The following is a 27,511-nucleotide window of genomic DNA, read 5'->3' as shown; positions in this document are numbered from 1 at the left end:
CGGCTTCTTTATGCCCATACACACATCATGTCCCACTGGCAAGACTACTTAAGGCCGGGGAAAGTATTTGCCGTCGTACCCGGAACTGTTTCCAAGGTTTCTTTGGGCTCTAGTTGTGGCGTAGTTGGCTTGTTCTGGGAGCCAAGGCAACCGAGATCCTCCCAAGCTCGCGAGAGCGTCCTCTTCTCCCCGGTTTCCGGGACCTAGCGGCACTGATGGCTCCGGTGTCTGGTTCGCGCAGCCCAGAGAGGGAGGCCTCGGGCTTCAGGGGGAAGCGTCGCAGTTCCTCGAAGAGCCCTAAGCCCAGCAAATCCGCTCGCTCCCCGCGGGGACGCCGCTCTCGCTCGCACTCTTGCTCTCGGTCGGGGGATCGGAATGGCCTCAGTCATCAGCCGAGTGGCCTCAGCCAAGGCTCCCGAAACCAGTCTTACCGCTCTCGCTCGCGGTCACGCTCTCGAGAGCGGCCCTCTGCGACGCGGGGCACCCCCTTCGCTTCTGCCTCCTCGTCCGCCTATTATGGCGGCTACTCACGCCCCTATGGGAGCGACAAGCCTTGGCCCAGCCTCCTGGATAAAGAAAGGGAGGAGAGCCTGCGGCAGAAGTGAGTGAGATGGACGCACCTTCTCGTGCACGACCCCACCTGCCTTCCAAGTCTGATTTATCATCCCGCTACTGACTATTCGCATTTCGCTGTTTCTGCCTGCCTTGCGCCCATTTTCATCCCTTCAGTCCACCCACTACAACGCCTTATTCTCTTTTTTTCTTCCCTAGGTTTTCACTCATCCTCGGGCCCCTTTATTACAGTGCTCTGGTCTCCTGCTACTCTTTTCTGCCTCCTAGCTTGTAGCGGAGATGGCCTACCGGAATTATATAGCATCTACTTGGTTGTGTGGTTATCATTCGTAAGCATGTTTTTATTCACCACTAGACTGATCTCACGGAAAGGACCCCTGTTTTATCGATCACAAAATTCACAATGCTTAGCACTTGGTGGGCACACAACCATTGCTTGTTGAATGATCACACAGGTTTGAGATGATAACAGGATATGCAAGTGGAAATGTTTTGTAGCGAGTTGAGAAGGGTTGAGATTTAGGGTTTTAAATTGGAGAGGAGAAAAACCTCTGAGACAAGATAATTGAATGAGTGTAGGAAAAGGGATCTGCTAAACTATATTAGGCTATGTTGACAAAGGTTTTGTTAAGTGGTCTCAATCTAGACCATGAAAAATAAAGTCAGGGTGAGATCAGATCTCTAATGAGAGTATTTGAATGAAAAATGGGTAGTTTAAGAATAAGAAAGAAAAAGTGTTATAATTATTACCATATAAGTCTTAATACCTAATGCTTATGAGTGTTCAATTATGTGTCAGGCACTGTACTAAGTGCTTTACATACACTATGTGTTAATAAACAAGAAATGTAAAAGTATTTCAGGCATTAAGGTTAGGTTCCAACATCAGGGAAATGTCCCATGAATCGTTTTCTTCAGGGAGTGGGAAGTCATATAGCATAGTAATGAAGAAGACAGGTTCTAGAATCATACTGCCTGAGTTTGCAGCCCTGCTTTGCTACTTAATAGTTGTGTGACCTTGAGCAAATTACGTAACCTCTCTGAGCTTTATTTCTTCACCATTTAAAAGGGGATAAAATTAGCACGACTGCCTTTAGAGTTGTAATGATTTAGTGCCTGGAACATAACAAATAGTCCTTAAGTGTTAGCTATTATGTTTTCCTGCATAGGAACAGAAACAGTAAAAATGGTCTTGAGTTAGGTTGGAGACCTACCTCGCCAATTAAAATTTTCAGAAACTTACCCCAGGCTGTCAATTAAAAAGCAACCAGCTTCTTACTAGACAATCCTCACCAAAAGATGTTGGAAATTCTTGGATGAAATTTGCATTTGTACGTTTAGAAGATAAATTATTTGTCTTAAGAGTACAGATGAAGTCAGGTGATGAGAACTTCACTGCTTGTTCTTTACAGCCTGTCAGGCATACTTCCCCCAGTATGCATAATAGTCCCAGTTCAGTTATAAGTATGTCCCTTTTTCGACCGTTTCTTCAAGTGGAAAACACGAGTCTAACTGCATGGTTATAATATCTCTTCCCCTGAATAAAAAAAGTAAAAAATAGTTTATTCAAACAATCATATTTATTTTGTAAGGGCTTTAAAAAATGGGAGTCACAAGCAGCTAAACATTGAGGAATTGAGTCTTAATTTTTGTGTTTTGTTTGTTTATGAGTAATAGCAAAAATTAAGAGAAGAAATCACAAATATAAAACAAGAAAAAAAGATTTTGTGTCCTCCAAGAGTACATAATGATGTACTCCTTTTCTACATTAACTCCTGAGTTTCTGCAAATGGAAGGTTTGACCAAATCAAAAGTAAAGACTTCTCTTTACTTTCATAAATGTGTGTGAACAAATAAAGTTATTTTCAAATGTAAAACTGTTTCTGTCAAATGTTGCAGAAGATTAAATGAACAGTTAGGAGCTATGTCATGCATGTGGCGGAAAGGATGCACTTGATAATCTCCCAGGCTGCATTTCTGGCCCAGCCTCTCAGGCTGTCTGTAGTCTGTACCATTTGATAGTACTATCAAAACATCAAACTGTAAGTGTTGAGTTTACATTTAAGTCAACTTTTTGTTAATTTACAGTTCAAAATGTAAAGGGAAAATAGGACTTAACTGGACCCCTTTGAATTTGATTATGTATTTAGGAAACAATTTAGTCATGGAGTTTTAATTTACATGCCTATATCTTCTAGGAGATTAAGTGAGAGAGAGAGGATTGGTGAATTGGGAGCTCCTGAAGTATGGGGACTTTCTCCAAAGAATCCAGAGCCAGAGTAAGTGATTGAAATATATATATATATATATATATATATATATATATACACACACACACACACACATATACATATATATGTATATATATATATTAAATGTAACATTTGTTTAAATGCAGAGCCTGTTGTCAACATTTTTGTTAAGAACTTTTAAATATACCTCACATTTTTCTTTTTTCTTGTGATTTATGCTATTCTACCCCTTAAGTTTTAAAAACATTGAACATACCTAAGGATTAAAACATGCTGCTAGTGGATTTTAGCGTGCTAATTGTTCTCTTTAAATTGTAATTCATGAGGTACTAATTTCCTATGCATAGAAATGTTCAGTATTAATTACATTTATATTATTTCTAATTATTTGTTCTCAATCCAGTAGCAGATTGCATGTCAGATGTTAGCATTACAAAAAGACTTTTTGAGGTATAATTGACGTTCAACATTATATTAGTTTCAGGTGTACAACATTAATGATTTGATATTTGCATATATTGCAAAATGATCACCACAATAAGTCTAACATCTGTCACTATACATACTTATGGAATTTTTTTTGTTGTAATGAGAACTTTAAAGATTTACTCTCAGCAACTTCCAAATATGCAATACAGTATTAACTATAGCCACTGCGCTGTACATTACGTCCCCATGACTTATTTATTTTATGACTGGAATTTTGTATCTTTGACCCTTTTGTAACTGTCTACCTTCACCTATTTTACCGACACCTGCCCCCCCCCCCCGCCAACCCCTGCCTCTGGTAACCACCAATCTATTCTCTGTTCTCTGTGTCTATGAACTTGTTTTTAAGTGAGATCATATAGTATTTGTCTTTCTCTGTCTGACTTCTTTCACTCACTTGGCATAATGCCCTCAAGGTCCATCCATGTTGTTGCTAATGGCAAGATTTCCTTCTTTGTATGGCTGAATAGTATTCTGTTGATACACCACACATACACACACACACACACACACACACACACACACACACAGTGCCAAAAAATTGTATACACATTTTAAGAAAGGAATAAACTGTATTAAAGGGGTAGCTGGATGGCTCAGTTGGTTAGAGCGTGAGCTCTTAACAACAAGGTTGCTGGTTCGATTCCCACATGGGCCAGTGAGCTGCTCCCTCCACAACTAGATTGAAAACAAGCTGTCGCTGAGCTGCCGGAGGGGCAGCCGGATGGCTCAGTTGACTAGAGCGCGAGCTCTCACCAAGTTTGCCGGTTCAATTCCCACATGGGATGGTGGACTGCGCCCCCTGCAACTAAGATTGAAAAGAGCCACGGACTTGGAGCTGAGCTGCGCCCTCCACAACTAGATTGAAGGACAACGACTTGGAGCTGATGGACCTTGGAGAAATACACTGTTCCCCAATATTCCCCAATAAAATTTATTTTAAAAAAGACTATTAAAATTATAATATTCAATATATACTGATAACAAAATATGAACACAAGGCACGTTTCACTTCTGCAATTACAAGAAGTACTCAAAGTGGTTACCATCAGTGTACATAAATACACACTCATATACACACACATACATACACGGGGGGGGGGGCTGCCAAAAAAATGTATACATATTTTAAGAGATGTTATCTGTGCTCAAATAGTAGTTCACCATAATCAGAAGTATCTGGACACTGATGGTAACTACTTTGAGCACCTCTTGTAATTGCAGAACTCAAACGTGACTTGTATTCATCTTTTGTTATTGGTATATATTGAGTATTGCAATTAATTCAGTTTTTTCCTTTCTTAAAATGGTAGATATATATATTTTTGGAGATATATATATATATATGCCACATTTTCTATATCCATTCAATCTGTCGGTAGACACTTAGGTTGTTTTCATATCTTGCCTATTGTAAATAATGCTATAGTGAACATGGGAGTGCAAATTATCTTTTCAAGTTAGTGTTTTTGTTTTCTTCTGATAAAAACCCAGAAGTAGAATTGCTGGATCATATATGGTGGTTCTATTTTTAATTTTTTGTGGAACCTCCATACTGTTTTCTACAGTGGCTGCACCAATTTACATTCCCACCAGCAGTGCACAAGGGTTGCCTTCACATCCTTGCCAACACATGTTATTTCTTGTCCTTTTGATAATAGCCATTCTGACAGGTGTGAGGTGACATCTTATTGTTGTTTTGATTTGCATTTCCCTGATGATTACTGATGTTGCCCATCTTTTCATGTACCTGTTGACTATCTCTATGTCTTCTTTGGAAAAATGTCTTTTCAGATCATCTGCCTATTTTTTAATTGGATTGTTTGTTTTTTTGTTATTGAGTTGTATGAGTTCTTTATATATTTTGGATATTAATTGATCAGATGTATGATTTGCAAATTTTTCTTCTATTCAGTAGGTTGCCTTTTCATTTTGTTGATGGTTTCCTTTGCTGTGCAGAACCTTTCAGTTTGATGTAGTTCCGTTTGTTTATTTTTGCTTTTGTTGCTTTGCATTCAGTGTCGTCAGAAAAATTATCACCAAGACTGATGCTAAGGAGCTTACCACCTATGTTTTCTTCTAGTTTTGTGGTTTCAGGTCTTACATTCAAGTCTTTCATCCATTTTGAGTTACTTTTATGTATAGTGTAAGAAAGTGATCCATTTTCATTCTTTCACATGTGGCTGTCCAGTTTTCCCAGCACCATTTGTTGAATAGACTGTCCTTTCCCCATTGTATATTCTGGCCTCCTTTCTTGTAAATTAATTGACTATGTATGTGTACATTTCTTTCTGAGCTCTCTATTCTGTTTGCAAAGGAATTTTTGAATAATGAATATACTAATAGGGTTTTGTTTAGTTTTCCTGTATCAAATAGTATCTGAAGGCTTAATCCTTTTTCATTTTCCTTATTTTTTTTCTCTTTGATGCTATTCATAAGCTGCTTCTTCCCTCGCCTCTGTTTCTGTGTCTACTTTAGGTTGAGTTGAAACAGTAAGCTTGTCAGGTAAACTTGTAATTTGTGACAGAGTGATAAAGCATTATTATCTGAAACTTGTTCTTATAAATACCTTTGGAAAATGCTTGAAAAATCTGAACTCAAAGAATTAGAGTTGGAAGGAACCCTAAAATTAATTTTCTAGGTGATACCTAAATTATTCTGGATGTGATCTCCAGAGGAAAAGATAATATGATATAAGGATTCCTTTTCTAAACTACTATACAACTCTTATAATACTCATTTTCAGAATTTTCTACAACAGAATGAGATCTGTTTATATTGTAGTGTGTGAGGTTCTTCTTGTTTTGGGGATACAGAAAGTTGCTGCTCTGCCATATGTCCTTTACACACATAGAATAAAATTGTGACATCTTCCCTCAGACTTCTCCAGTTTCTTTCATCTTTCCTTACGGTTCCCGTATCCTTACTTTTGCCCTGTGCTTTCTTCTGAAAATATAAATCTTAGCTGTTTATTTCAGTTTGAATAGTACTTTGTAAGCTCTAAAGCATTATGCAAGTGTAAATGATCATTATATTATTATGAAGGTGGTAACTCCTTGAGCTGTACTGTTAGAAAAGCAGTCCAGTGCCTGCTTTTAATGGTTCTTCGACAATCATTTGTTACTGAAAATGTGTTTTTGTACCCTGTGGTCCATATTTCATCCCTTTTCTGATTCTTACAACCATCTTCTTTAAATTCAGCTCTGATGAACATACACCAGTAGAAGATGAAGAGCCAAAGAAAAGCACCACTTCAGCTTCTACTTCAGAAGGTATTTTTTTAAGGGGGGGCGCAGCTCACAGTAGCCCATGTGAGGATTGAACTGGCAACTGGTGTTATCAACACCAGGCTCCAACCTACTGAGCTAACCAGCCACCCCCAGGAGGTATTTTTAAATACAGAGCTTTTTTTATTGAGATGTTAAAAAAATAAGTTTATAAATAGTTGAACATTAGACTTTGCTTTTATTCAAATTGTCTATCATGTATTCCTTTTCAGTATTTCAAATACAATAAAATTGATACTCAGAAATGTCTTTACAACTTAGTTTTTTGTTTTTATTTTATGTAGAAGAAAAGAAGAAGAAGAAGAAATCTAGTCATTCAAAAGAAAGGTCCAAGAAAAGGAGGAAGAAAAAATCATCTAAAAGAAAACACAAGAAGTATTCTGACGATAGTGACAGTGACTCTGATTCCGAAACAGACTCCAGTGGTAAGAAAGTCAACATCATTCTCCAAGCTTTACTTCAAAACTAGTTTTCTTAAAGCTTATTTCAGAAGTAGGTTCTTAAAAACAACAATAATAGTCAAAAGTTTTTGAACACTTACTGACTTTGTGCCGGGCACTCTGCTAAGTGCTTGATATTCATTATTGCTTTTTAATCCACACAGTAACTATAGGATACGTCTTAGAGATGGAGAAAGGGAGACACAGAGCACATTATAAGTACCACCTTCAAGGTCACACAGTTGGGATTTGAACCTAAGCAATGTGACTCCAGATTGGTTGTATGTAGTTGTACAAGGCATGTGGCACTGAACCAAGTCAGGGTTGGGCTGCAAGATATGTGGTGCCAAACCAAGCGGTACAGGGCTGCATCAGCCCAGTAGAGCAGCTCTTTTGTGTAATTCTCAAACTCAGTGGACACCTTTGTGCAGTTTTCAAAAAGGCATACTACAAAGGACCCCTTTCAGGCTGGCAGCTGGTTTAAGGATGACACCCCTGTGGGGTGGCACATCACAAAAAGCAACCTTTTTGTGCCCTCTCCTGGCTGATGATTGACAGAGGGTGCCTCCTCTGAGAACACATTACACAAAGGCACCCCTTCTTCTGATGTCATTCCCACTGTCACTTTTCTTCCTCACGGCTAGAAGACTGAACTCTTTTTTTTTTTTTTTTTTAGTAAAGAAAGGTTTATTTATTGAAATGGAGACTGAACTTTGTTAAAGCACAAATCTGAGCATGTCAGTCCCCTACTTAAAATCATTCAGTAGCTTTGCATAGCCTTCAGGGTAAAGTTCAGACCCTGATTGATCCTGCTCGAATCAAATATACCCTGTCACTTTCTCTCATAGCATCCTGTGTAGCCTGAGAACTACCTTCTGTCTCCTCAATATTCCATGTTCTTTCTCTTGATTTTGTTACTTGACACTGAGAATCCGTCTGCTTGTAATGTCGGTCTCTCCCTGCATTCGGCTTGGCTTATTCGTTTCAACAATAGGCATGCATGACTTTTGTAATAAAACTGATTTTAAAAAGAACTAGCTTCAGAGTCACCTTTGCCTGGTCAATCATTCCTCAACCACCCTCCCCAAATCAGCCTGATTTTGAGACTCCTCTATAGGTCCAGAGCACCCCAGACTTCCCCCATCACTCTGGATTCTATTTATCTCTCTACCTTTGTCTCTTCCATTAGACTGAGCTCCTGGAAAGCATCCCCCCAAACACACATAGGGGTTTTTTCCCCCTTTTTTATCATGAAAATATTCAAGGGCTCAGAAAAATAAAGAGAATTGTATAATACCATATACATATTACCTAGATTTTAACAATTGTTAGTATTTTGACATATATGCCTCAAATATGATTTTTTTGCTGAGATAGTCAAAGTAAATTACAAGTATCACACTGCCACCCTAAATATTTCTGTGTACATCTCTAAAAAATGACATTTTCCTACTTAATCGCAATACTATTATCTTATGCAGTAAAATTAATAATAATATCCTGTATCACAAATACATAGTGTGACTTTAATTTATATGTCCCAGTGCCTAGCATATTTCCTGAGAATTAGCAATAAATGTTTGAATGAATGAATTTCTGTGTAATGACAAATAGAACAGCAACAAGATATTTACTCAAAAGTATTGGGGTTTAGAGTTAATTTTTTTAATTATAATGTGCTTTAATTTGTAGACGAAGATACAAAAAGGAGAGCAAAGAAAGCCAAGAAAAAGGAAAAGAAGAAGAAACGCAGATCGTCAGTTTTTTTCTTCAATTTTTATTACAGAAAAGTTCAACTATATATAAAATTACATAAAATAGTAAAATGATCCCCCATGTAACCATCACCCAGCTTGAACAGTTACCAACTCGGGCAGTCTCCACTGCCCCCCACTATTTTGAAACCAATCCCAGATATCATTTCATCCATAAACCAGCATGTTTCTCTAAAAGATAGGCATTCTTTTAAAAATATATATATATAACTACAATACTATTATCATACCTAAAATATTTAACAATAATTTCTCAATTTTCAGCAGTTTTGTGAAGTTTATTCAAGTCAGGATCCAAATAATGTCTATAAATTGCAATTGGTTGATATGTCTCTTACACCTCTAAATCAATACATTCCCCTTCTCTTTTTCTTCTTGCAATTTATTTATTGAAGAAACCAAGTCGTTCGTCCTGTAGAGTTTCCTGCAGTATGGATTTTGCTGATTGTATTTTTATGGTGTCCTTTTAACATATTCTCTGTATTTCCTATAGATTGATAATTACGTCTAGTCTTGATGAGATTCAGATTTGAGTTTTTGGCAGGAATACTTCATAGGCAGATAATGTCTGATTGTGTCTTTTGCTCATATTAACAGTCACCAATGGTCATTGCCTAGGTCCCTTATTTCATTAGGGATGCAAAATGGTGATAGTCTAATTCTGGCTTGCTTTCTTCATTTATTAAGGTAGAATAATTCTATAAGAGAAACCTACGCTCATCAGCTATTTGTTACACTGAAGTACAGTTTGTATAGGAAAGGCAGGATAATTGCTTATTATCTGTTTTATGAGTTTTCAAAATAATGAGTTGGGTTATTTTTGTATCATTATGAACCCAAGTATTCATACATGTTTGATGTTTTTCTAATTCATTACACTTAAAATTGATGTTCAAATTAGTAAGAGCTGTCTTTAAAACTGTTTTATTTCTGTTATCTTTTAGGGATCTTTTTTATAGTGAAACCTGATTTGGTTAAACAAGTTAGAAGATTTTTTTAATTAAACTTTTTTCTCTAACAAGTTTGAATAAGCTGAGAATCCAAATCATTTTAATCAGTCTTTCACAGCCTTAAAAAAATAATATGCCCTTTAACATGGGAATATTAAGTCAATTTATATCAAATTGTAATCATTACAGGAAGAAATACAAGAAAAAGAAGTCTAAGAAGAACAGAAAAGATTACAGTGATTCAAGCTCTAAAGATTCCCAAGAAGAGTTTCTGGAGAATCCCTGGAAGGATCGATCAAGTAGGTTCTTCTGATAGACTTTGATTCAGAACAGATAAAACACTAAGTTAACTGATTAGTCAAGATGTGAATGTGTTTCTGAACATCTTTCATGCAGAGCCTGAAGAACCCTCAGATTTAATTGGCCCAGAGGCTCCAAAAACACTTGCCTCTCAAGATGATAAACCTTTGAAGTAAGTAACAGTTAACTTACAATAACTAAAATACCTTCCCAAAAGTATGTCCCTAACTTATCTTTCCAAGCTTGTCTCACTCTGCTCCCTAATTTATACCCCAGGTTCCAACTGAGCTGAACTAAAACTTCCCTGTGTTTACTGTGCACTTTCCCACATCGTGCCCTGTTTACCTTATTTCTTCCCCCAATTTGCCTTCCCTTTTCCCAGCCCTGTTTTCTTCACTACCCTCAATTTCTTCCTTTTAAAATCCTTACCATCCTTCAAAGCTCTTTTCAAAAGGAGGTGCATTTGCTGATTCCCAATACCTTCCCTGTACAAGTTGGTGCAATTCCTACCCCTCTTTAATCCTTTAGTCCTCACAGCATTTCCTGTTTCTTTTGTGTAATGTATTATATATTCTACATTTTATTGCTGTTATATCCTTATTAATAATGTAAATTCCACAAGAATAGAGATTATTTTGTATTACAACTTTGAGTTTAATAGGTATTTAAGAAGCAGTCAATAAATTGAATGAAGGAGTGGTAAAGTTTTGAAAGTCCCCTTGAATGAAAATTAATAGATAACTGTTACTGTATAGTGTTGCTATTGGTTATAAGTCTAAAAAGTATGTGAAATAACGTTATTTGTATATTTTTTTAAGTGAAAAAGGGAAAAGAAATTCACTGAAAGCAGAGGCAGTAAAGGCAGTGCCTGTAGGGACAAATTGATCCATAACTGTAAAACATGAGTCTATATTTACTAACATCAGTTCTTTTGTTCTTCCAAAGTATCTCTGCATTTATGGGTTAGTCATAAACGTCACAGTGAGTTGTTCACTAATTAAATTAAAGTGATTCATATTGGGCTTCCCAGCATGCTGCCATCCAGCAACTGTTATTCCTACTGTTTTCTGAGAGTAAATAAATTTTTGTGCTTTCTTTAGATGTTGAGCCTTTTAAAATGAACCTTTTCTGAATTCTGAATTACTTTGTAGCTATGGCCATGCTCTGTTACCTGGTGAAGGTGCAGCTATGGCCGAATATGTAAAAGCTGGAAAGCGTATCCCACGAAGAGGTGAAATTGGCTTGACAAGTGAAGAAATTGCATCATTTGAATGCTCAGGTTACGTAATGAGTGGTAGCAGGTATGTTCTTGGCATTGAAGTCATTTTCTGTGGTTAGATAATTTCCTTCTTTCTCGCTACCAGATTTATATTTAGTGATGGACTTTCATTAAGTGACCACTCCTAATGAAAAGTAGAGTATAAGTATTGTTTTAATATTGGTTTTATTGGTTTAAATGTGTTTGTCTAAAATTCCAACTATGTATGCAACTCAGCCTCAGACTCAGCTATATCAAAGAATCAGTCTTTCCAGAGTCCTTTCTTATTTTGTATTTTGGCACAGATAGTTTATCCTCTGAAGGATATAGTTAAAATCAGCTATTTATCACTGCCCCTGAGGAATATGGCATTCTGGTAGTTAGGAAAGCATTTTCAGAGTCCAGAGTACTGACCATTACACCGTGGAACCAGCTTGGAAAGCATTTTCATAAGATAATGTTTCCTGATTTCTGAGTTTGCCTCTCATTATCTGTGGACTCAGAGAACATGGACTCTCCAGTTCTCTCTGGACTCTGAAGAGCAGACATCAGGTTCAGCATGGGGAAATGAATATAAAAGTAGGGAAGAGAGAGCAAAGTACCAGGAAGAACAAGGAGAGTGAATTAGGGCATCTGTACCAAGATCAAACTGAATTTTGGATTTTTAAAAACTATAGACTTTTAAAAGTAGATAAATATTTTAAAATAAAATTGGAGGCAAATATTTGCAGAACCCCTGAAGCACCTCCAGAATCTTGGAATTCTGAAAACCAACATTTGAAAACATTATATGTGAGGACCAGTACAGTAAGATAAGAAAAAGAAATTAGAGGCATAAAGAATGGAAAGGAGGCTATAACACTTCATGTTTTGTGAATAATATGATTGTTTACATAGAAAATCCTAAAGAATCTTCCGATAAATCATAAATAATAGGAGGGTTTAACAAGTTGTTGGATATAAGGTTAATACACAAAAACCAATTGCATTTCTATGCATCAGCAACAAACACCTAGAAAATGTAATTAAATAAAAACAAAACATTTATAACAGTATCAAAGAATATGAAGGACTTAGGAATAAATTTGAAAAGATGTCCAGGACCTGTACAGGGAAAACTATAAAACATTAAGAGGCGTCAAAGAAGACCTAAATAAATGGAAAGAGACCATGTTCACAGATCGAAAGGCAATATCGTAAGTTATCAGTTCTTCCTGAATTGATCTGTAGATTCAGTACAGTTCCAATCAAAATCACAGCAGTTTTTTTCATAAAACTTAATAAGATGGTTCTAAAACTGATATGTTAGACTGGAGGGCCAAGAATAGCCAAGTTACTTCTGAAGAAGAAGAGCAGGAAGATGAGATTTGCCCTACCAGGTGTGAGATTGCACATATCACCTAGGAAGTTTAATAATTTGCCTGTTTCTCATTTACTGGAAACAGCAGAACTAGACTTCTGCTATTAGTATTTGAAATTAACAACATTCACAATGTTGACAAAACATCAGATCATTATTTGAATGCTAGAAATGAATCAAAGGATACATTGGCAGATAAAATGAATGATCTTTTGAAAATTGAACCCATTACAAAAATAATGTCTATTGGTCAGCTTTTTAAGTGGACCACTGTATATTAAGAAAGGATTAGTGTGGAAGTACTGTGAGAATAATTACTGAGAAATTAAACCACAAATAAAATTATCTCCAGGCATCGCCGAATGGAGGCTGTACGACTGCGAAAAGAGAACCAGATCTATAGTGCTGATGAGAAGAGGGCTCTTGCATCCTTTAACCAAGAAGAGAGACGAAAGAGAGAAAACAAGATTCTGGCCAGTTTTCGAGAGATGGTATACAGAAAAACTAAAGGGAAGGATGACAAATAAGGATTTTCGGATTGTTCAGCAGATATTTATAACAACAAAAAAGAAAGTCTGGTTTCCATATATACATACAAAAAGATTATTGCTATGATCTGGAAAAGTTTTACAGTGCTACTGTGCCTTCTATTTGTTTCAGTCCTTCAATAAAAAGCTGCTTATTGATATAATTTTAGCAAGTTCTTTGGGTTATTTTGGATTGACCATAAAATTTTCTGGTTTAAAAATCCAAATTATGAATGAAATCCTACTGTATTGGGGGAGGTGACATTGAAAGAAAGGGTCAATGAGATGAGAATCTTAACTCTCACACCATGGGACAATGCTACTCTTAGCTTTATATGACGGCCCCACCCCCAACACCAAGTGAACTTGTGGGAAATTCTTATTCCTCTATTTTGAATGTGTTATAAGTGGACTTGATAGATAAATACAGGAGGCCAGTTTTGTTAACAAAATGAAGTCACTGCTGACAAAAGCAAATCTGGAATTTGATGATTGACTTGTATTATACAATATATAGTCTGCCCTGGAAATAATGTATTTTAATTTTAGTTCCTGCCTCTACCCCAAAACCAAAAAACAAACCAAAAAGCAAACTAACCCACAGACTTGTTGAATTGAAAATGTGAACATTAGTTTTAAAAATTCTTAATAGGTTGGTTACTTTAAGATGTTTTTTTCAAATATAACATATTGGGAAGTCTATTGTGCCGATGTTTTTATTTCCATCTAAGATGTGCTTAGATTATAATTTGAGTACTAGAAATGAATGGGAGTCAACTGTGGTCAGGAGTTTAATAGGGAAAAATATAGTGAATCATTGTTTTAGTTGTTGCATAAGGATGAAGCTAAAATGATATTAAACTTTTTTGTCTGTCCTTTATGTAATAAGCAGGCTTCATTTTAAATGTTGTTAAACTTTTCAGTTTATTTTTTACATCTGTCATTCAGTTTAATCTTTAACTTTGTACAGAACCCCCTCACTGTATCACTTTATGGCTACTATTCACTTTTAAGTTTGGGAGAAATGGAAAATTCTGGGACTATGAGATCACAATCTTTTTCCTTCCCTTATTTTGTTCAATTTTAGTTGTTAGGTCACAAAAGTGAAGGGGGAGGAGATAGTGGAAGTTTCGGTTGTTTTTGTTAAGGTTATTTTGAGCTGCATTATTATTATTATGTGCCTAGAATAAATTTAAATTACCTGGCTGATGGAGAAACTGACTCTGCTGTTATAAAATGCCCTCTCCTTTCTCCTTAGAATAGTTTAAAGTGGTGTTGTTCAGTGTTTTAAAATAAGGCAGTCAGATTTCAAAGCATAGATCAGAAGTTTTACCATTTAGCACATGTTCTAGGAAAATGCCTTTCACCCACAATTAATGAACTAAACCGCCAGTTGGCATGTAGCAACATTTATGACCCCTGTATTTGAAGTGATTTCTGTGTATCATCATTGCTGCCTAGCCTTAAAGAATCTATTGTTTCCAAAAGTTAAAAGGAAAGTGGGTCCCAAATTTATGAGTTGTAATCCATCTATTCCCTGTGTAATAAAACCTAAATTTACAATCCCCATTTAAAAAATTGTTCTCTAAGAACATTTTTTGTTACTGGCTCCTAGAGACTGAATGAGTTTGCTCTCTTATTTTCAGTAGGCAAGGTAGTTCAAATGCAACAATTTTGTGATATATAAATATTGTGGATTTTCATTGGATTTTCCTGTCTCCTCCACAGAGTAGATACTTAACAAATGCTTATTGAATAAATGGAAGAAAATAAATTAATTTATTTCAGAACTTTACCATGTCTTTCATCAGGGTTTGTTCAGGAAAGATCTGCCAAGAACAGCTTCAGTAGCATATTCTTTGGGAAAGAGGAAGGAAGGATAAAAGGGCTAAATGCATTTTATTTTCAGCACGTGAGAATTACTGCTTCAAACTGTGTTTAGTCACTTGAGCTATAAGTCTAATAGAGTTACTGTATTTGAAATACTATAGTTTTTGTTCTCCAAGGAGACTTTCCTAGTTTCCCACCCCCTCGCCTGTTGCTCTAAAATATTCCCTCCTTTTTTATTTATTGAATAAATGTAACAGTTAAAAGAAGAAGAAAAGGGCCAGCCCAGTTGCTCAGGTGGTTGGAGCAGGGTGCCCCTAACACAGAGGTCCCCAGTTCAATTCCCACATGGGCCAGTGAGCTGCGCCCTCTACAGCTAAGATTGTGAACAACAGCTCTCCCTGGAGCTGCGCTGCCATGAGCAGCCAGAGGTTGGCGTGAGCTGCGGGAGGCTGACTACTGTGCTGCTACAACCATCATGAGCTGCTGTGTGCTGCGGTGGGCTGCGGTGAGTGGCTGTGAGCGGCTGACCAGCGACTAGTGACCGACTGCCTCAGCCGGGGGGAGTGCAAGGCTCATAATACCAGCATGGGCCAGGGAGCTGTGTCCTACACGACTAGACTGAGAAACAACAGTTTGAACAGGAGTCGGGGGGAGGTGGAAGAACGGGAGAAAAATAAATAAAAAGTAAGTAAAAGAAGAAAATTACCCACAGTCTTACCACATCAATTGTCTTTAGGATTCTGTGCTCCCTTCCAGCGCTTGTCTATGTAAATATGTATTCTGATGTACCTGTGCATAATCACTCGTAATGTAATTCTGTCTTTGGTATTTTAAAACTGCAGCCAGGCAAGACAGCCTAAAAGGGATGGTAGGAACAAATGATAATCTGGTGTGAGGATGGGAAGAAGACAAGAAATAAGCAAGGGTGGCGACTGAGCCTTCCCAGTTTCATTGCCCCCTGTCCTCAAGCCACCCTGCTGCCATCATGGTCGTGGTGCTGCATTGTGGCAGGCAGTATGCCCGGTTTCAAAGTTTCAGAATGTATTGTTTAACAATGAGGCTTCACTTGCAGTAAATGAATGGGTCTGTGAGTAGAGAAACCCTTCAGCCTGGTTATATTATGAGCCATAGAACTGTTACCATTTTTCTGTTCCCCACATAAAGAGGTGTGTCTGGGCTGGAGACTTAGGCTCAAATGAGGAAACAAGCAGCCAAGTACCAGTTTCAGTTGGTCTGACAGGTTGGTCTGAATTTTAGCAACTCTCTAAACTCAGCTTCTATACCTGTAAGACTCCGAGTGATGCAGATAGTGATGGGAAAAATCTTTTAGAAAATAGAAAACAACTTACTGGTTACTCTGGTAGCATGATGGAAGTTGCCAAATGGAAAATGAATGCAAAAAATACAGCTGGATTGTGTGCCACAAGTTTATTCAATAAATATTCTGTGGTTTGATGGAGAATACTGTATTTTTAATACATTCTGATTAGAAATTCAATCCTAAAACATTCTGTAAGAATCAGACACTGTTGAATTAGAAGGGAATTGACTCCATTAAAATATGTTTGGCCTCAATAAGGTCCCACAGCCATTTTTCTCGAAAGTAAGTCATTCCTGGTCTGCAGAGAAAGAAAAACAAATACACCAAAAGTTTTTAAAAGAAAACAAAACGTTGAGCCAGAGATTGATCCCCTGTTTACTCTGTTACATTCCTGGTGAGCAAAAACTCTTTTGGGGGTGGGGGAGTGAAGTCTGTCTCTATTCCTTAAACCCAATCAATAAAAGAATTAATGAGCTTATATGTAAAGACTCTTTAAGAAAGCTGCTACACAAATAAAAGGGATTATTATACCTGAGGTAATTCCATGTAATTGTGAATTTTCCCATAGAAACAATAGACATGGCCCACTTTGCCCCCATTCTACTTCAGTAATTAATCCTCGAGTTTCTAATCGCTGAAAAAAAAAAAGGAAAGAAAAAAAAACAATTTTCTAGAACAATGGCAGAATCTTACTTTCAGCCAATCCTAATGGGGTAGGTAGTCCAAAAGAGAAAAGTGACCATTACATGAATTATCTGTGGCTGTGGGCCTGTTGGATTCCTGGAGTATGATGATCTTTTTCTACCACCCTTTTTAAATAAGTCTCCAAATGTTTATTACCTGTGAACTAATGACTGGCCCTCAAAGATGTAAGAGACATCAATTGGTGCATCCTAAGAGAGAAAAGGACAATTGTCAGCCTTGATCAGTCATACACTTGTCCATATGTGTACTCTTAAATTTCTAGAATTCATCTTCCTTGTGAATTGGGAATGTGTAGGTGGTAGTTCTTTGTCACTTCAAATCTCTATTCTCCAAATGATCTTTTTGGCAACAAATACGTTAAGAATCGCCATGGTATTGGAAACAAGTCAGGAGCTTGAGTAAATCATTTACCTTCTTTACATGTTCCAGTATCCACCTCTTAGGAATGGCATCAGAATGAAATAATACAGATGAACAAAGTTCAAAAACATTTTTAAAGCAGCAGAACTTTAAACATCTAAGTGCAGAGGTCTGGGCTGGAGATACCAATTTGGGAACCACAAGCTAGAGGTGGCATTTAAAGCCAGTGAGTATAGAGAAGAGGTGCAAGGCCTGTGTTTTGGGACATTACAATATGAAGAGGTTGGTGGGAGGAGGAAAAACCAGCAGAGACTGAGAAGGAATGGTCAGTGAGGCAGGAGGAAAACCAGAAAAGTATGTTGTTCTAGAAGCTAAATGGAATGTTTCATGGAGGAGGGAGTGATCAGCTATGGCAAGTGCTGCAGATGAGCTGAGCAGGATGAGGACAGAAATATGACTACTAAGTTTCACAAAGGAGGTCATCAATGATCTCAACAAGAGAAGTCTCCATTCTCATTGAAGTCTCATCAATGGAAATGGCAGAAAAGGAGGAGCTTACCAGAGGTTTGTTTTTGTTGACCTTGATAGTGAAGTAGGCAGAGGCAGAGCCTAGTGCCATGGGTGTGTTGGCAGTTGGGATGCTCCAGCGTACTGAGTAGATGTAGTAGAAGCTGTGAACCATGTCTTTCGTCTCTATCAACTTTGTGTAGTGCACCCAGTGGTCTTGATATTCCCAGGTCTGTTTCATAGAAAAAAGAAAGAGCCCACAGAGGAAGACAAGCAGACTTCTTGCTTCTATTCAAGTCCTCTAGATAAAAGCAGCACATAACAGTTGGGTTTACAGCCCTGCTTTTGGGGTCCATTGCTAACATTTTTGATTGGGATTCAACTCCTAATGATCAGTGCAGGACAGAAAAGGTGGAGGTGAAATGAAATGAGTGACTAATGCAAACATCACTTGAAATTGGGCTGTGGACCGTAGAGGCACATGCTCAGATGTGGGTGTGTAAATCCACACTACACATACATACACACTCACCTCCTTCCAGACCCTTACCTGGGAGGCAGGTTTGGTTAATTGGAAAATAGTTAGAAAGTGATCAGAACATGTGGTCTGCTCACTCCATTCTGGGAGACCTAAAGGTGTGACTGGAAAGGAATGAGGCTGATTTCACGAGCTGTTTTTGAAAATCAGATTAACTTCATTGCAGCTATAGGGCGTATATAAAATAAGGTCAGAAAAGGATGAGTCGGCGAAAGGATCATCCACATACCTGGAATTGCTGTCTGCACCTCCAAAGCACAAATATCCCCAGCACCTAGGGTCCATGGAAGTCCTAATGCAGGCCTGATTCTTAGCACAGGGCCTTGAACTCTATGGGTGTTTAACAAGTTCCATTCAACCACCCGCCCCCTTGGGCTGGCTATTAGAGTACATGAAGCTTCCAAATCAGAAAGATCCTGAATTAAGATGAAGGTCTGCAGAAGGAAGAAAGTGGGATTGTCTAACAATCCCAGTGATGTGTGGAGGGAGTGTGGGAAGAGATAGTAAAAAGATTTCAAGACCTCCTTTAAAAAAAAAAAAAAAAAAAGCAAGTAAACTGGCCTTCTGCCTCAGCTTACTTTATTTCAAGCTTCTACCCAAATGCCTGTTTCAGTCAGCCAGAGAGGAGCACCAGACTCTGGATTCCTTGAGATCAGGGACTGTCTTCCTACAGAGATCATCATTTTTTTTAATGAAGTCCAATAGTCAACCGCTTGACGCCCATAGAAGCATGCCTTTTTTTCCAAACCTTTCTATACTATTTGATGTATTTTTTCAGCCCTAATGTTTACTCTGTCACATAATCACAGACTCTGTAGCACTGGAATGGTCCCTAGAGATCATCTCATGAAGCCCCTTACTTTACAGATGAGAGTACAAGGACCTACAAGTGGGTAAGGACAGTCCAACACAACAGCTGGGACAGGGACCCAGGGCTCCTTAGCAGCCAGCTCAGCTCTCTCTCTACCCCACCAGATGCCTTAGTTCTAAGATTTTCTTCCACTCAACTTGGTGTCTTAGTGGGTTTTTTTTTCTCTTTTGTGAACTAAGGCAGCCTTAGGCACATCAAATTCAACTATCTCCATCAAGCCAGTTTCTTCCCATTTTTATCATTGTGCAAGCAGCTGACTTATATGTAGTTCCAGTGAGTGTGTATTATCCTTGTGTTTTGTAATTTTTGCATAACACTGCTTCATATACTCGCTTCTAGGAAACAGTGTCTCATTGTGCTACTCTACTATGGATGGCTTAGCCCATTACATATGTTGGATACTCAAAATCAACAGGCACCTGGAAGTATATTCACAAAACTGTTATCGATGGTAAGTAACCTTTGAGGGAGTACATCTGGGTATTGTGGGAGTGAAGGAATAACTTTCATTTTCTACTTTGTATTTTTGCTAACTGGGGTTTTTTATAATGATACTTTGTACTTATAAAAATTTTAACTGGAGAACGATGCCATACCCACCAATTTAAATAGCCATTGGATTTTCTTTCAGTGTTTTTAATGCAGTGACCTTCATAATAAAATAATTATTCATTCTATTTAAAAAAAATTTTAACTGTGTGTTAGGCATTGGGGATTTTCCAGTTTTTCTCTTATAAAGAAATTATTTATACATTCTTGTTGCCAGATTGCATTTCTCAAGAGAATAAACCAATTATAATGCCCGTTGTCAATGTTTAAGTGTACCTATTCCCTCTCCGCAAACACACAAGCCTTTTGACATCAGATTAATCATTCTTATTCACATTGTAATACCTTAAAATCTTTTGAATTTCCATTTTTTATTGCTAGTAAAACTCTGCATGATTTTTATCATCAAAAACTCCTTTTCCTACTATGGGGAAAAAGTATATCAGACAGACCTATGATCAAAACTTCATTTTGCTGCTTAAACAGAAAGACTTTGAACATATTGCCCAAGTTCTCTGAGCCTCAAGATTCCTCAATTGTAAAAGGAGTACACTAATATACCTACACTCAGGTTTGTTATGAGAATTAAATGAGGTGATGCACACGAAGTGCTCAGCAGTGCTTGGCACATAGCAATGCTTAGTGAATGATAACTCCGAATTTGCCATCCCATGGTATATGGTGGATTCTGGGAAATCTGCACTAAGCTTGAGAAAGTTATCTATCAGAAACGCCTGGCACTTAGATGGTAGACTTCACTTCTAGGGCTCGCTACATTAGTGGGGCTGGGAACAGGGTGATTGGATGTCAGGAATTTTAAGTATCGAGCTTTTAGCTTTTCAGTCACCTTCTAGTTTCTAATTGTCTCTACCTGTGCAACAGCCCTACAAAGTAGGTAAGCTCTTCATCTGTGAAGAAATACTGGTATGAAGAGAATAAATCTGTTCATGTATTTAACACTTATTTATAGAGTACGTATGTGTACCTCACCTTTCTAGGGGCTAGGGACAGAGAAACAAAAGTCTTTGCCCTCATATGATACGGTAGTGAAAGAAAAGCAATGGTGTAAATAAGTAAAATCTAGTATCTTAGGTAGAACTAAGTGCTAAAAAAAAAATAAGAGAAAGACAGAGGTTCACAATTTTAGATGACATGGCTAGGAAAGGCCTCAATAAGCAGGTGTAATCTTAACAAAGATCTGAAGAGAGGTGAGGCATGAACCATGAGAATATCTCAGGGGAAAGTGTTCCAGGCAGAGGGAACAGCAAGTGCAAAGGCCCTGAGATGGGGACATGCATGGCAGTTGAACAGCAAGGAGACAAGTGTGGCTGGAGTGAGGAAGGTAAAAAGGGAGAAGGTAGTAGGTGATGGTATCTGGGCATTAAGTTGGGAGGGAGGACACTCAGATCACGTCGGGCCTTGTAAGCCATTGTCAGGACTTTTGTCTTTTACTCAGAGTGAGCAGTGGACTTTCCAAAGGTCAAAATTTCCCATCTCTTTGTCCCATTCCAGGCCAATTCAGGATCCTTGGGTGCATCTTGTAGGGTCCTTTACCCAACCCCAAATGGAAACATGCTCTGGAGCAATAAAGCCCAAGAGTAACTAGTACTTTGCACCATTCATCTTTATTACACTCTAGATACCCTTCCAAATGGCAACAGTGAGTTGTGCTCTCTGGATCACAGATGTAGGGTGTGAAGCCAAAAATCCCTGACCTTTCCTCATTCCAACCTGACCGGGGCTGCCTAGGGCCCTTAGGGCTGTGAGCTTTGATGGGCTAGCCAGAGGAACAGAGACAGCAGGAAAAGTCTCCCAGGGGTGGAGGTTTGCCTCCACCAATTTCAACTGGTCTCTCATCTGGGGAAGTACAATGAGTGGGAATTTCAATCATTCTTCATGTACCCACCAGTTATGCAAAGCAACCCAGGGCCTTTTCACCAGAGCTGCCAAGATAAGCCACACGAGTGGGTCAGAGCCAGGCACAGGAGGAAAAAAAAAAGGAATTCACGGGCATATGCATCTGACTGCAGGCAATACATCCCAAAGCTACATGAAAATGACTTTCGATCCTGCACATCCCCTGTTAATAGGAATGTTCTAAAGTTGGCGATGGTGAATTCTTGTTTGGGAGAAGCAACTGGTACCTCAGGCCACTGGGCCCCACATTTAATGCACCAGCATGAGCAAAATGTTCAACTGGAAATATAAGACATTTCTAGGGAAATGTTCAGTTATGATAATACGAACACTGGAAAATACAATTGTGCTTTTCACCTTCAAAGACTATCACACATTGATTTTGGAAGTCAGATGGGGACAATGTTTACTTGCTCTATTTGCCTTTGATATCATCTCCTAGGGTTTCTGGACTTCAAACTTTTCATCAAACTAGAGCCTTTTTATTGTTATTTGCCCTTGTACACCAAACTGGAGTGGTCAACTAACTTACCAAAACAAACTCTTCAATTTGTCTACGGCCCCTTTCTGCTGTGAATTCACCATGTGTGATCCAGTTGATGTTTTTGATGGTGTATTTATCTTCTGCAAACAAGACGTGAATTTGTTAGTTGCCTGGTAGTTGATGTTATGTAACAAGACAGTCCTTTAGGCTCCCACATTACTACCTTTCACAGTCTTAACAGCAGCGGAGATGGCCCTCTTCGCTAAATCTAGAGCAAGTTCAGTCACATTGCTGTCGTCTTCTGTGTCCGTCATCTGGCTTGAAGGACTTATATACACATCTATTGTCTCCCGAAATCTGACAGTTTTAGTCTTACGCATTTTCTTTTGCCTGGAAAAAGAAACTCAAGAGGTTAACTTTTGCACCTGTGTGTGCACACATGTACATACTCCTAAAAGTACAGACTATCTCTTGAAGAATCACAAGAGTCAGGAAACAGTTGTTTCTTCTAGGGAGGTGATTAGACGTTTGGGTAGGAGTGAGGCCTCTCTGTTTACCCTTTGTGCCTGGCTGCTGGGATCTACTTTTTTCCATTTTTCCTTTGAGTCGTTGCCATGCAGGGTGGCCTGCGGGGTCTCTGCTCCCGCTCCCCACACAAGAACGCAGGACATGGTGAGGCCAAAACGGAACACCCACAGAGCTATAGATAGGGGAGTCATACCACTATAGTCTCACTGGTGGCTGGGTTGGAGACACGGGAGGCAGGAGCCACACTATCCACAACCACTACTCTCTGCCAACCAACCCCACTTGCTAGCTGCAATCCACCGTGCTAACTGCAATCCGCTCTTGCTAGCTCAGCCACCATCTTCTTGCTAGCTCCCATTTTTCTGCTAGCGTAGACACGGCAGTTATATTAGTGGCCAATGGCTCACTGGTTACATACAGCTGACAGCCATCTAGCCACAGCTGATGGCCATCCAATCACAGTTGATGGCCATTTACTACCCGAGTGAGCACCTTTCCACGTGAGTCCGAGAGCCTGGAAACTGCACTCTTGGCTCTGTCCCCACAGTCGTGGATTCCATTTCCCTGCTATACTTAAGTCTCTTCACTTATGAGAAGTCATTTACTTCTTTTTTTTTTTTTTTTTTTAATTTTATTTTATTAAATTTATTGGGGTGACAATTGTTAGTAAAATTACATAGATTTCAGGTGTACAATTCTGTATTACATCATCTATAAATCCCATTGTGTGTCTAACACATAAATTCCTTGCAGGCAATCCTTGCCTTGAAGTAGCTGCAGGAAAGTGGATATCTCTTCCCAAAGGGAACTATTATTTATTTTTCTATAAAGAGCAACTCCCAGTTTGGGGATGTTTAATGTGCCTGATTTCATTTAACTCTCACCACAGACACTCTCTGGATCTTCGCTCAGCTGCAGTGTTTCCCTTTTTTCGCTTTCTCTGCTTCTTTTCAGTCTTTTCTCGCTCTTCTGCACTGCAGTGTGACGAGGCCGAACCCTCGGTCCCCACCCAGTCCTTGCCTTCTTATATCCGCACTGGTCTATTTCTCTATTCAGCCGCCCGCCCGCGGCAGCCACTGCTACACAGCTGGTGTCGGTGCCACGCTTTCCCTCCCCCCCATGTTGTCCCTGCAGCTTATGGCCCAGGCCACCTTGGGTATTTCTGCTCAAGGTAACCGCATCCCTCTTTAAAACTTCCGCCGAAAAAGAGAAGACGCTTTACCCAACTCTTTGGGCAGTTATCTCACGACGAACTTGCTGACCAAGTATACAACTACCGAGAGGGCCTAGAAGTGCTGTATAGAGAGCAGTTCGACTTCAACGCTGAGCCACCTTGGGAACCTAGCTGATGACAAGTTAGTTCCATCTCCTAACTTGTCCATGGAGGTCTTCACTTCAGAAATCCAAGACTCACATTCATCCAGCCTGGTGTCAAGTGGGCTGTTGCTGCCAGAATTATCTTGTGATTGATTATTTGAGAGATGTATCAATTTCTTCTGAAGTACAATCAACTATAGAAGCCTTTGTAGCAGTTTGTTGCATATTCTAAGGACCCAGACATAAGGCTTGGTGGCCCATCTCATTTTTCCTGGTTTATGACTTTCGGCTTTGTGGAACACAGCTGAGATGAAAGGATTTATTGACGATAAAAACTACTTCATTGGCCTGTTGGATGAAGAAACAAACCTTGGAAATGTTATTGATAACTATGTTTATGAACATACCGACAGGGGAAAATGCATTTTTTGTGGGAGATCTTGGAAAGATTGTGAAGAAACACAGCCAATGGCGGAATGTAGTGGCTCAGATAAAGCCATTCGACATGGTCAAGTGCAACTCCACTCCAGCTGTACTTGAGATTTTGACAGCTCTTGGAACTGGATTTGCTTGTTCCAGTAAAACTGAAATGATTTTAGTGCAATAATTGGGTGTATATCCAGAAAACATCACTTATATAAGTCCTTGCAAGCAAGTGTCACAGATAAAGTATGCAGCAAAAGTTGGAGTGAACATGATGACATGTGATAGTGAAGTAGAACTGAAGAAAATTGCACATAATCATCCAAATGCCAAGGTCTTGCTACATATTGCAACAGAAGATAATATTGGAGGCAAAGAGGGTAACATGAAGTTTGGCACTACCCTGAAGAACTGTAGGCATGTTTTGAAATGTGCAAAGGAACTTGATGTCCAAATTATTGGAGTTAAATTTCATATTTCAAGTGCTTGCAAAGAATCTGAAGTATATGTTCATGCTCTGATGCTCGACGTGTGTTTGATGTGGCTGGAGAATTTGGCTTCACAATGAAGGTGTTAGACATTGGTGGAGGTTTTCACAGGAACTGAGTTTCAGTTGGAAGAGGTTAATTATATTATCAGCCCTTTGTTGGATGTCTATTTTCCTGAAGGATCTGTCATTAAGATAATTTGAGAACCTGGAAGTTATTACGTGTCTTCTGCATTTACACTTGCAGTTAATATCATTGCAAAGAAAGTTGTTGAAAATGATCAATTTTCCTCTGGAGTAGAAAAAACAGAAGTGATGAACCAGCCTTTGTATATTATATGACTGATGGTGTTTATGGTTCTTTTGCAAGTAAACTGTCTGAGGACTTAAATGCCATTCCAGAGGTTCACAAGAAATACAAGGAAGATGAGCCTCTGTTTACAAGCAGCCTTTGGGATCCATCCTGTGATGAGCTTGATCAAATTGTGGAAAACTGTCTTCTTCCTGAGCTGAATGTGGGAGATTGGTTTATCTTTGATAACATGGGAGCAGATTCTTTCCATGAACCATCTGCTTTTAATGATTTTCAGAGTCCAGCTATTTACTACATAATGTCATTCAATGATTGGTATGAGATGCAAGATGCTGGAATTACTTCAGACACAATGATGAAGAACTTCTTCTTTGTGCCTTCTTGCATTCAGCTGAGCCAAGGAGAAAGATTTTCCACTGAAGCTTAAACAGGCATTAATGCTTCTTTAGATCTGAAGTTGCAGGTTATGCTTGTCTGGTCTACATTCCAGTGTGGGAAAAATTTGAACAATCTTATTCTGTTAATTATCTGAAGCAAACTATTAGTAATAGCTATTTGGAACAAGACAAAATCAGCTTTCATCTATAATTCATTGGGGGTAATTGGGAGATTTAGATAATGTATCCAAATTTAAACTTAATAAGTTGTCCCACCCCTTAAGCGTTTAAAATAAAATATGCAACAAAATAGATGACTTAGTGGCGATGGAAGCCCATTAATTGGGTTCCCCATTAAATCGTTTACATACAAGTACACAGTTTTTATACTAAGGATTCATGTTTAAAAGTCCTGTAAAATTAATGTCTTTCACCCAGATATATCAAATGTCAGTGGAAGACCAATGTGACTTCATTTGATATGTCTAGTGTATTTAGAATGTGTAAATTTGTGCTTTGAACTGTAGTTTAATAAATGTAAAATTGCTTCATAGTATTTGTTGTATTTGGCCTAATGTAACCCTTGTCTGATTGCAATAAAATTTTGTGTAGATTTAAAAAACAAACAAACAAAAAAACACTCGCACCACAGCCCTTTGAGATTGTGCACTGGCTACCTTTCATGGGCTCTTCTGGATCCAGTCTCCCCCATCTCCCCTGCTGTCTACCCTAGAAGGCTGACTTAATTGGACTTCATCAATGGGCTCTCCCATGCCCTCTGTCTTCCAGGAGGTTCCACACAATGGGGAGGCCAGGCTGAAGGGAGGAGAGTGAGGTCAAGATATTAGCTTGGTGCAAAGTAAATGCGGTTTGAAAGGTTAAAAATAATTGCAAAACCGCAGTTACTTTTGCACCAACCTGATATATATTCCCCACGGGGCTGTCCCCATACAGGGTCACCTGTGGCTGTCTGTAAGGAGAAGTCCCCCGCTTCTCCCAGGGTAGCTCTCTCACAAGCTCTCAGTCTGGCAAGAGTAACCGTTCTCTCCCCTCAGGCCTATGGCCCCACTCTTACTAGCCCTGGGGAGCTGCGCTTGCCCTTGTTTCCCCACTGTCTGCCCACACCTTTGTAAATATTCCCTTAACCTTTCCCTTCCTATCCTACTTCTAATATGCCAACAGTTTCCTACTGGGACCCTGAGTAATAAAGAGAGGGACTTGTTAACCTGTGAAATGATGAAGCCAAGCTCACACCCAGACTGTCCAGCTTCACGGCCCATGCTGTTAATTAACTATACTGCTCTCCTCCCTCCAAGATTCACAAAGAGTCATGGGGCCCTGTTCTCACATTTCCATCTGGAGTCTAGAATGTGTTCATTCTCTTTGTGTGAGCCTCTTTCAAAAAGGGTCACCCTTTGTTCCCGTTCTCGATATCATCCTTGGTCCCAGGGTGTGGTGTGTGCTGCATAAGGCAACCTGGTTCTTGTGGCTATCAGTCCCGGAATGCTTTAAACAGCCTTTAAACATTCTGGTAATAATGTTGACTCGTATTCATTTTGGTCTTTGTATCAGCATTTTAAGCTCAGTTTGACTCTGCCTCAGTGCCCTGTTGCTGCAGCTGGGGGATGGACAGGGTCATTTGCTGGGGGAAAATGGAATCTTCCCAGGCTGCCCATTCTAGAGTGAGGAGAGACTGCAGGCCCTTAACCGTAGAGAACTGGCTCTTCCCAGGCGGAGGGCCATGCCAATTTGACTAAAACCCTGTAGTTAAAG

At 38.9% G+C, this 27,511-nt stretch overlaps 2 protein-coding genes and 1 long non-coding RNA gene across 3 annotated transcripts; 2 read left to right on the top strand and 1 right to left on the bottom strand.

Moving 5' to 3' along the window:
• The first annotated feature begins 75 nt into the window (after positions 1-75).
• On the top strand, positions 76-15,001 carry NKAP (NFKB activating protein). The gene is made up of 9 exons (XM_019717042.2): positions 76-601; positions 2,772-2,852; positions 6,516-6,586; positions 6,886-7,026; positions 8,734-8,797; positions 9,956-10,065; positions 10,163-10,238; positions 11,218-11,367; positions 13,037-15,001. The coding sequence occupies exons 1-9, from the start codon at positions 216-218 to the stop codon at positions 13,209-13,211; spliced, it is 1,254 nt and encodes a 417-aa protein (XP_019572601.1). The 5' UTR covers positions 76-215; the 3' UTR covers positions 13,212-15,001.
• A 1,557-nt stretch (positions 15,002-16,558) lies between these two features.
• Positions 16,559-22,626, bottom strand: AKAP14 (A-kinase anchoring protein 14). The gene is made up of 5 exons (XM_019717031.2): positions 22,517-22,626; positions 22,342-22,433; positions 17,987-18,166; positions 17,203-17,255; positions 16,559-16,660 (listed from the first exon to the last, which is right to left on the bottom strand). The coding sequence occupies exons 1-5, from the start codon at positions 22,605-22,607 to the stop codon at positions 16,576-16,578; spliced, it is 501 nt and encodes a 166-aa protein (XP_019572590.2). The 5' UTR covers positions 22,608-22,626; the 3' UTR covers positions 16,559-16,575.
• On the top strand, positions 18,161-26,287 carry LOC109437674 (antizyme inhibitor 1). The gene is made up of 2 exons (XR_012493264.1): positions 18,161-19,794; positions 23,776-26,287. It is a non-coding gene; the product is annotated as an antizyme inhibitor 1 (long non-coding RNA).
• Positions 26,288-27,511: the final 1,224 nt, after the last annotated feature.

This window comes from Rhinolophus sinicus, chromosome X (genome assembly GCF_036562045.2).
Source record: "Rhinolophus sinicus isolate RSC01 chromosome X, ASM3656204v1, whole genome shotgun sequence".
Lineage (NCBI taxonomy): Eukaryota > Metazoa > Chordata > Mammalia > Chiroptera > Rhinolophidae > Rhinolophus > Rhinolophus sinicus.
This window is presented reverse-complemented; position numbering and strand designations above follow the sequence as displayed.

Excerpts from the sequence above, each read along its gene's own strand:
- NKAP (XM_019717042.2), top strand. The coding sequence starts at position 216 with ATGGCTCCGGTGTCTGGTTCGCGCAGCCCAGAGAGGGAGGCCTCGGGC. Across the intron at positions 6,587-6,885 it reads TTCAGCTTCTACTTCAGAAG|AAGAAAAGAAGAAGAAGAAG; the intron begins GTATTTTTTTAA and ends TATTTTATGTAG. Across the intron at positions 10,066-10,162 it reads TCCCTGGAAGGATCGATCAA|AGCCTGAAGAACCCTCAGAT; the intron begins GTAGGTTCTTCT and ends TCTTTCATGCAG.
- AKAP14 (XM_019717031.2), bottom strand. The coding sequence starts at position 22,607 with ATGACGGACACAGAAGACGACAGCAATGTGACTGAACTTGCTCTAGAT. Across the intron at positions 18,167-22,341 it reads AAATTGAAGAGTTTGTTTTG|ACCTGGGAATATCAAGACCA; the intron begins GTAAGTTAGTTG and ends TCTATGAAACAG. Across the intron at positions 17,256-17,986 it reads TCAACAAAAACAAACCTCTG|GATGCACCAATTGATGTCTC; the intron begins GTAAGCTCCTCC and ends TTTCTCTCTTAG.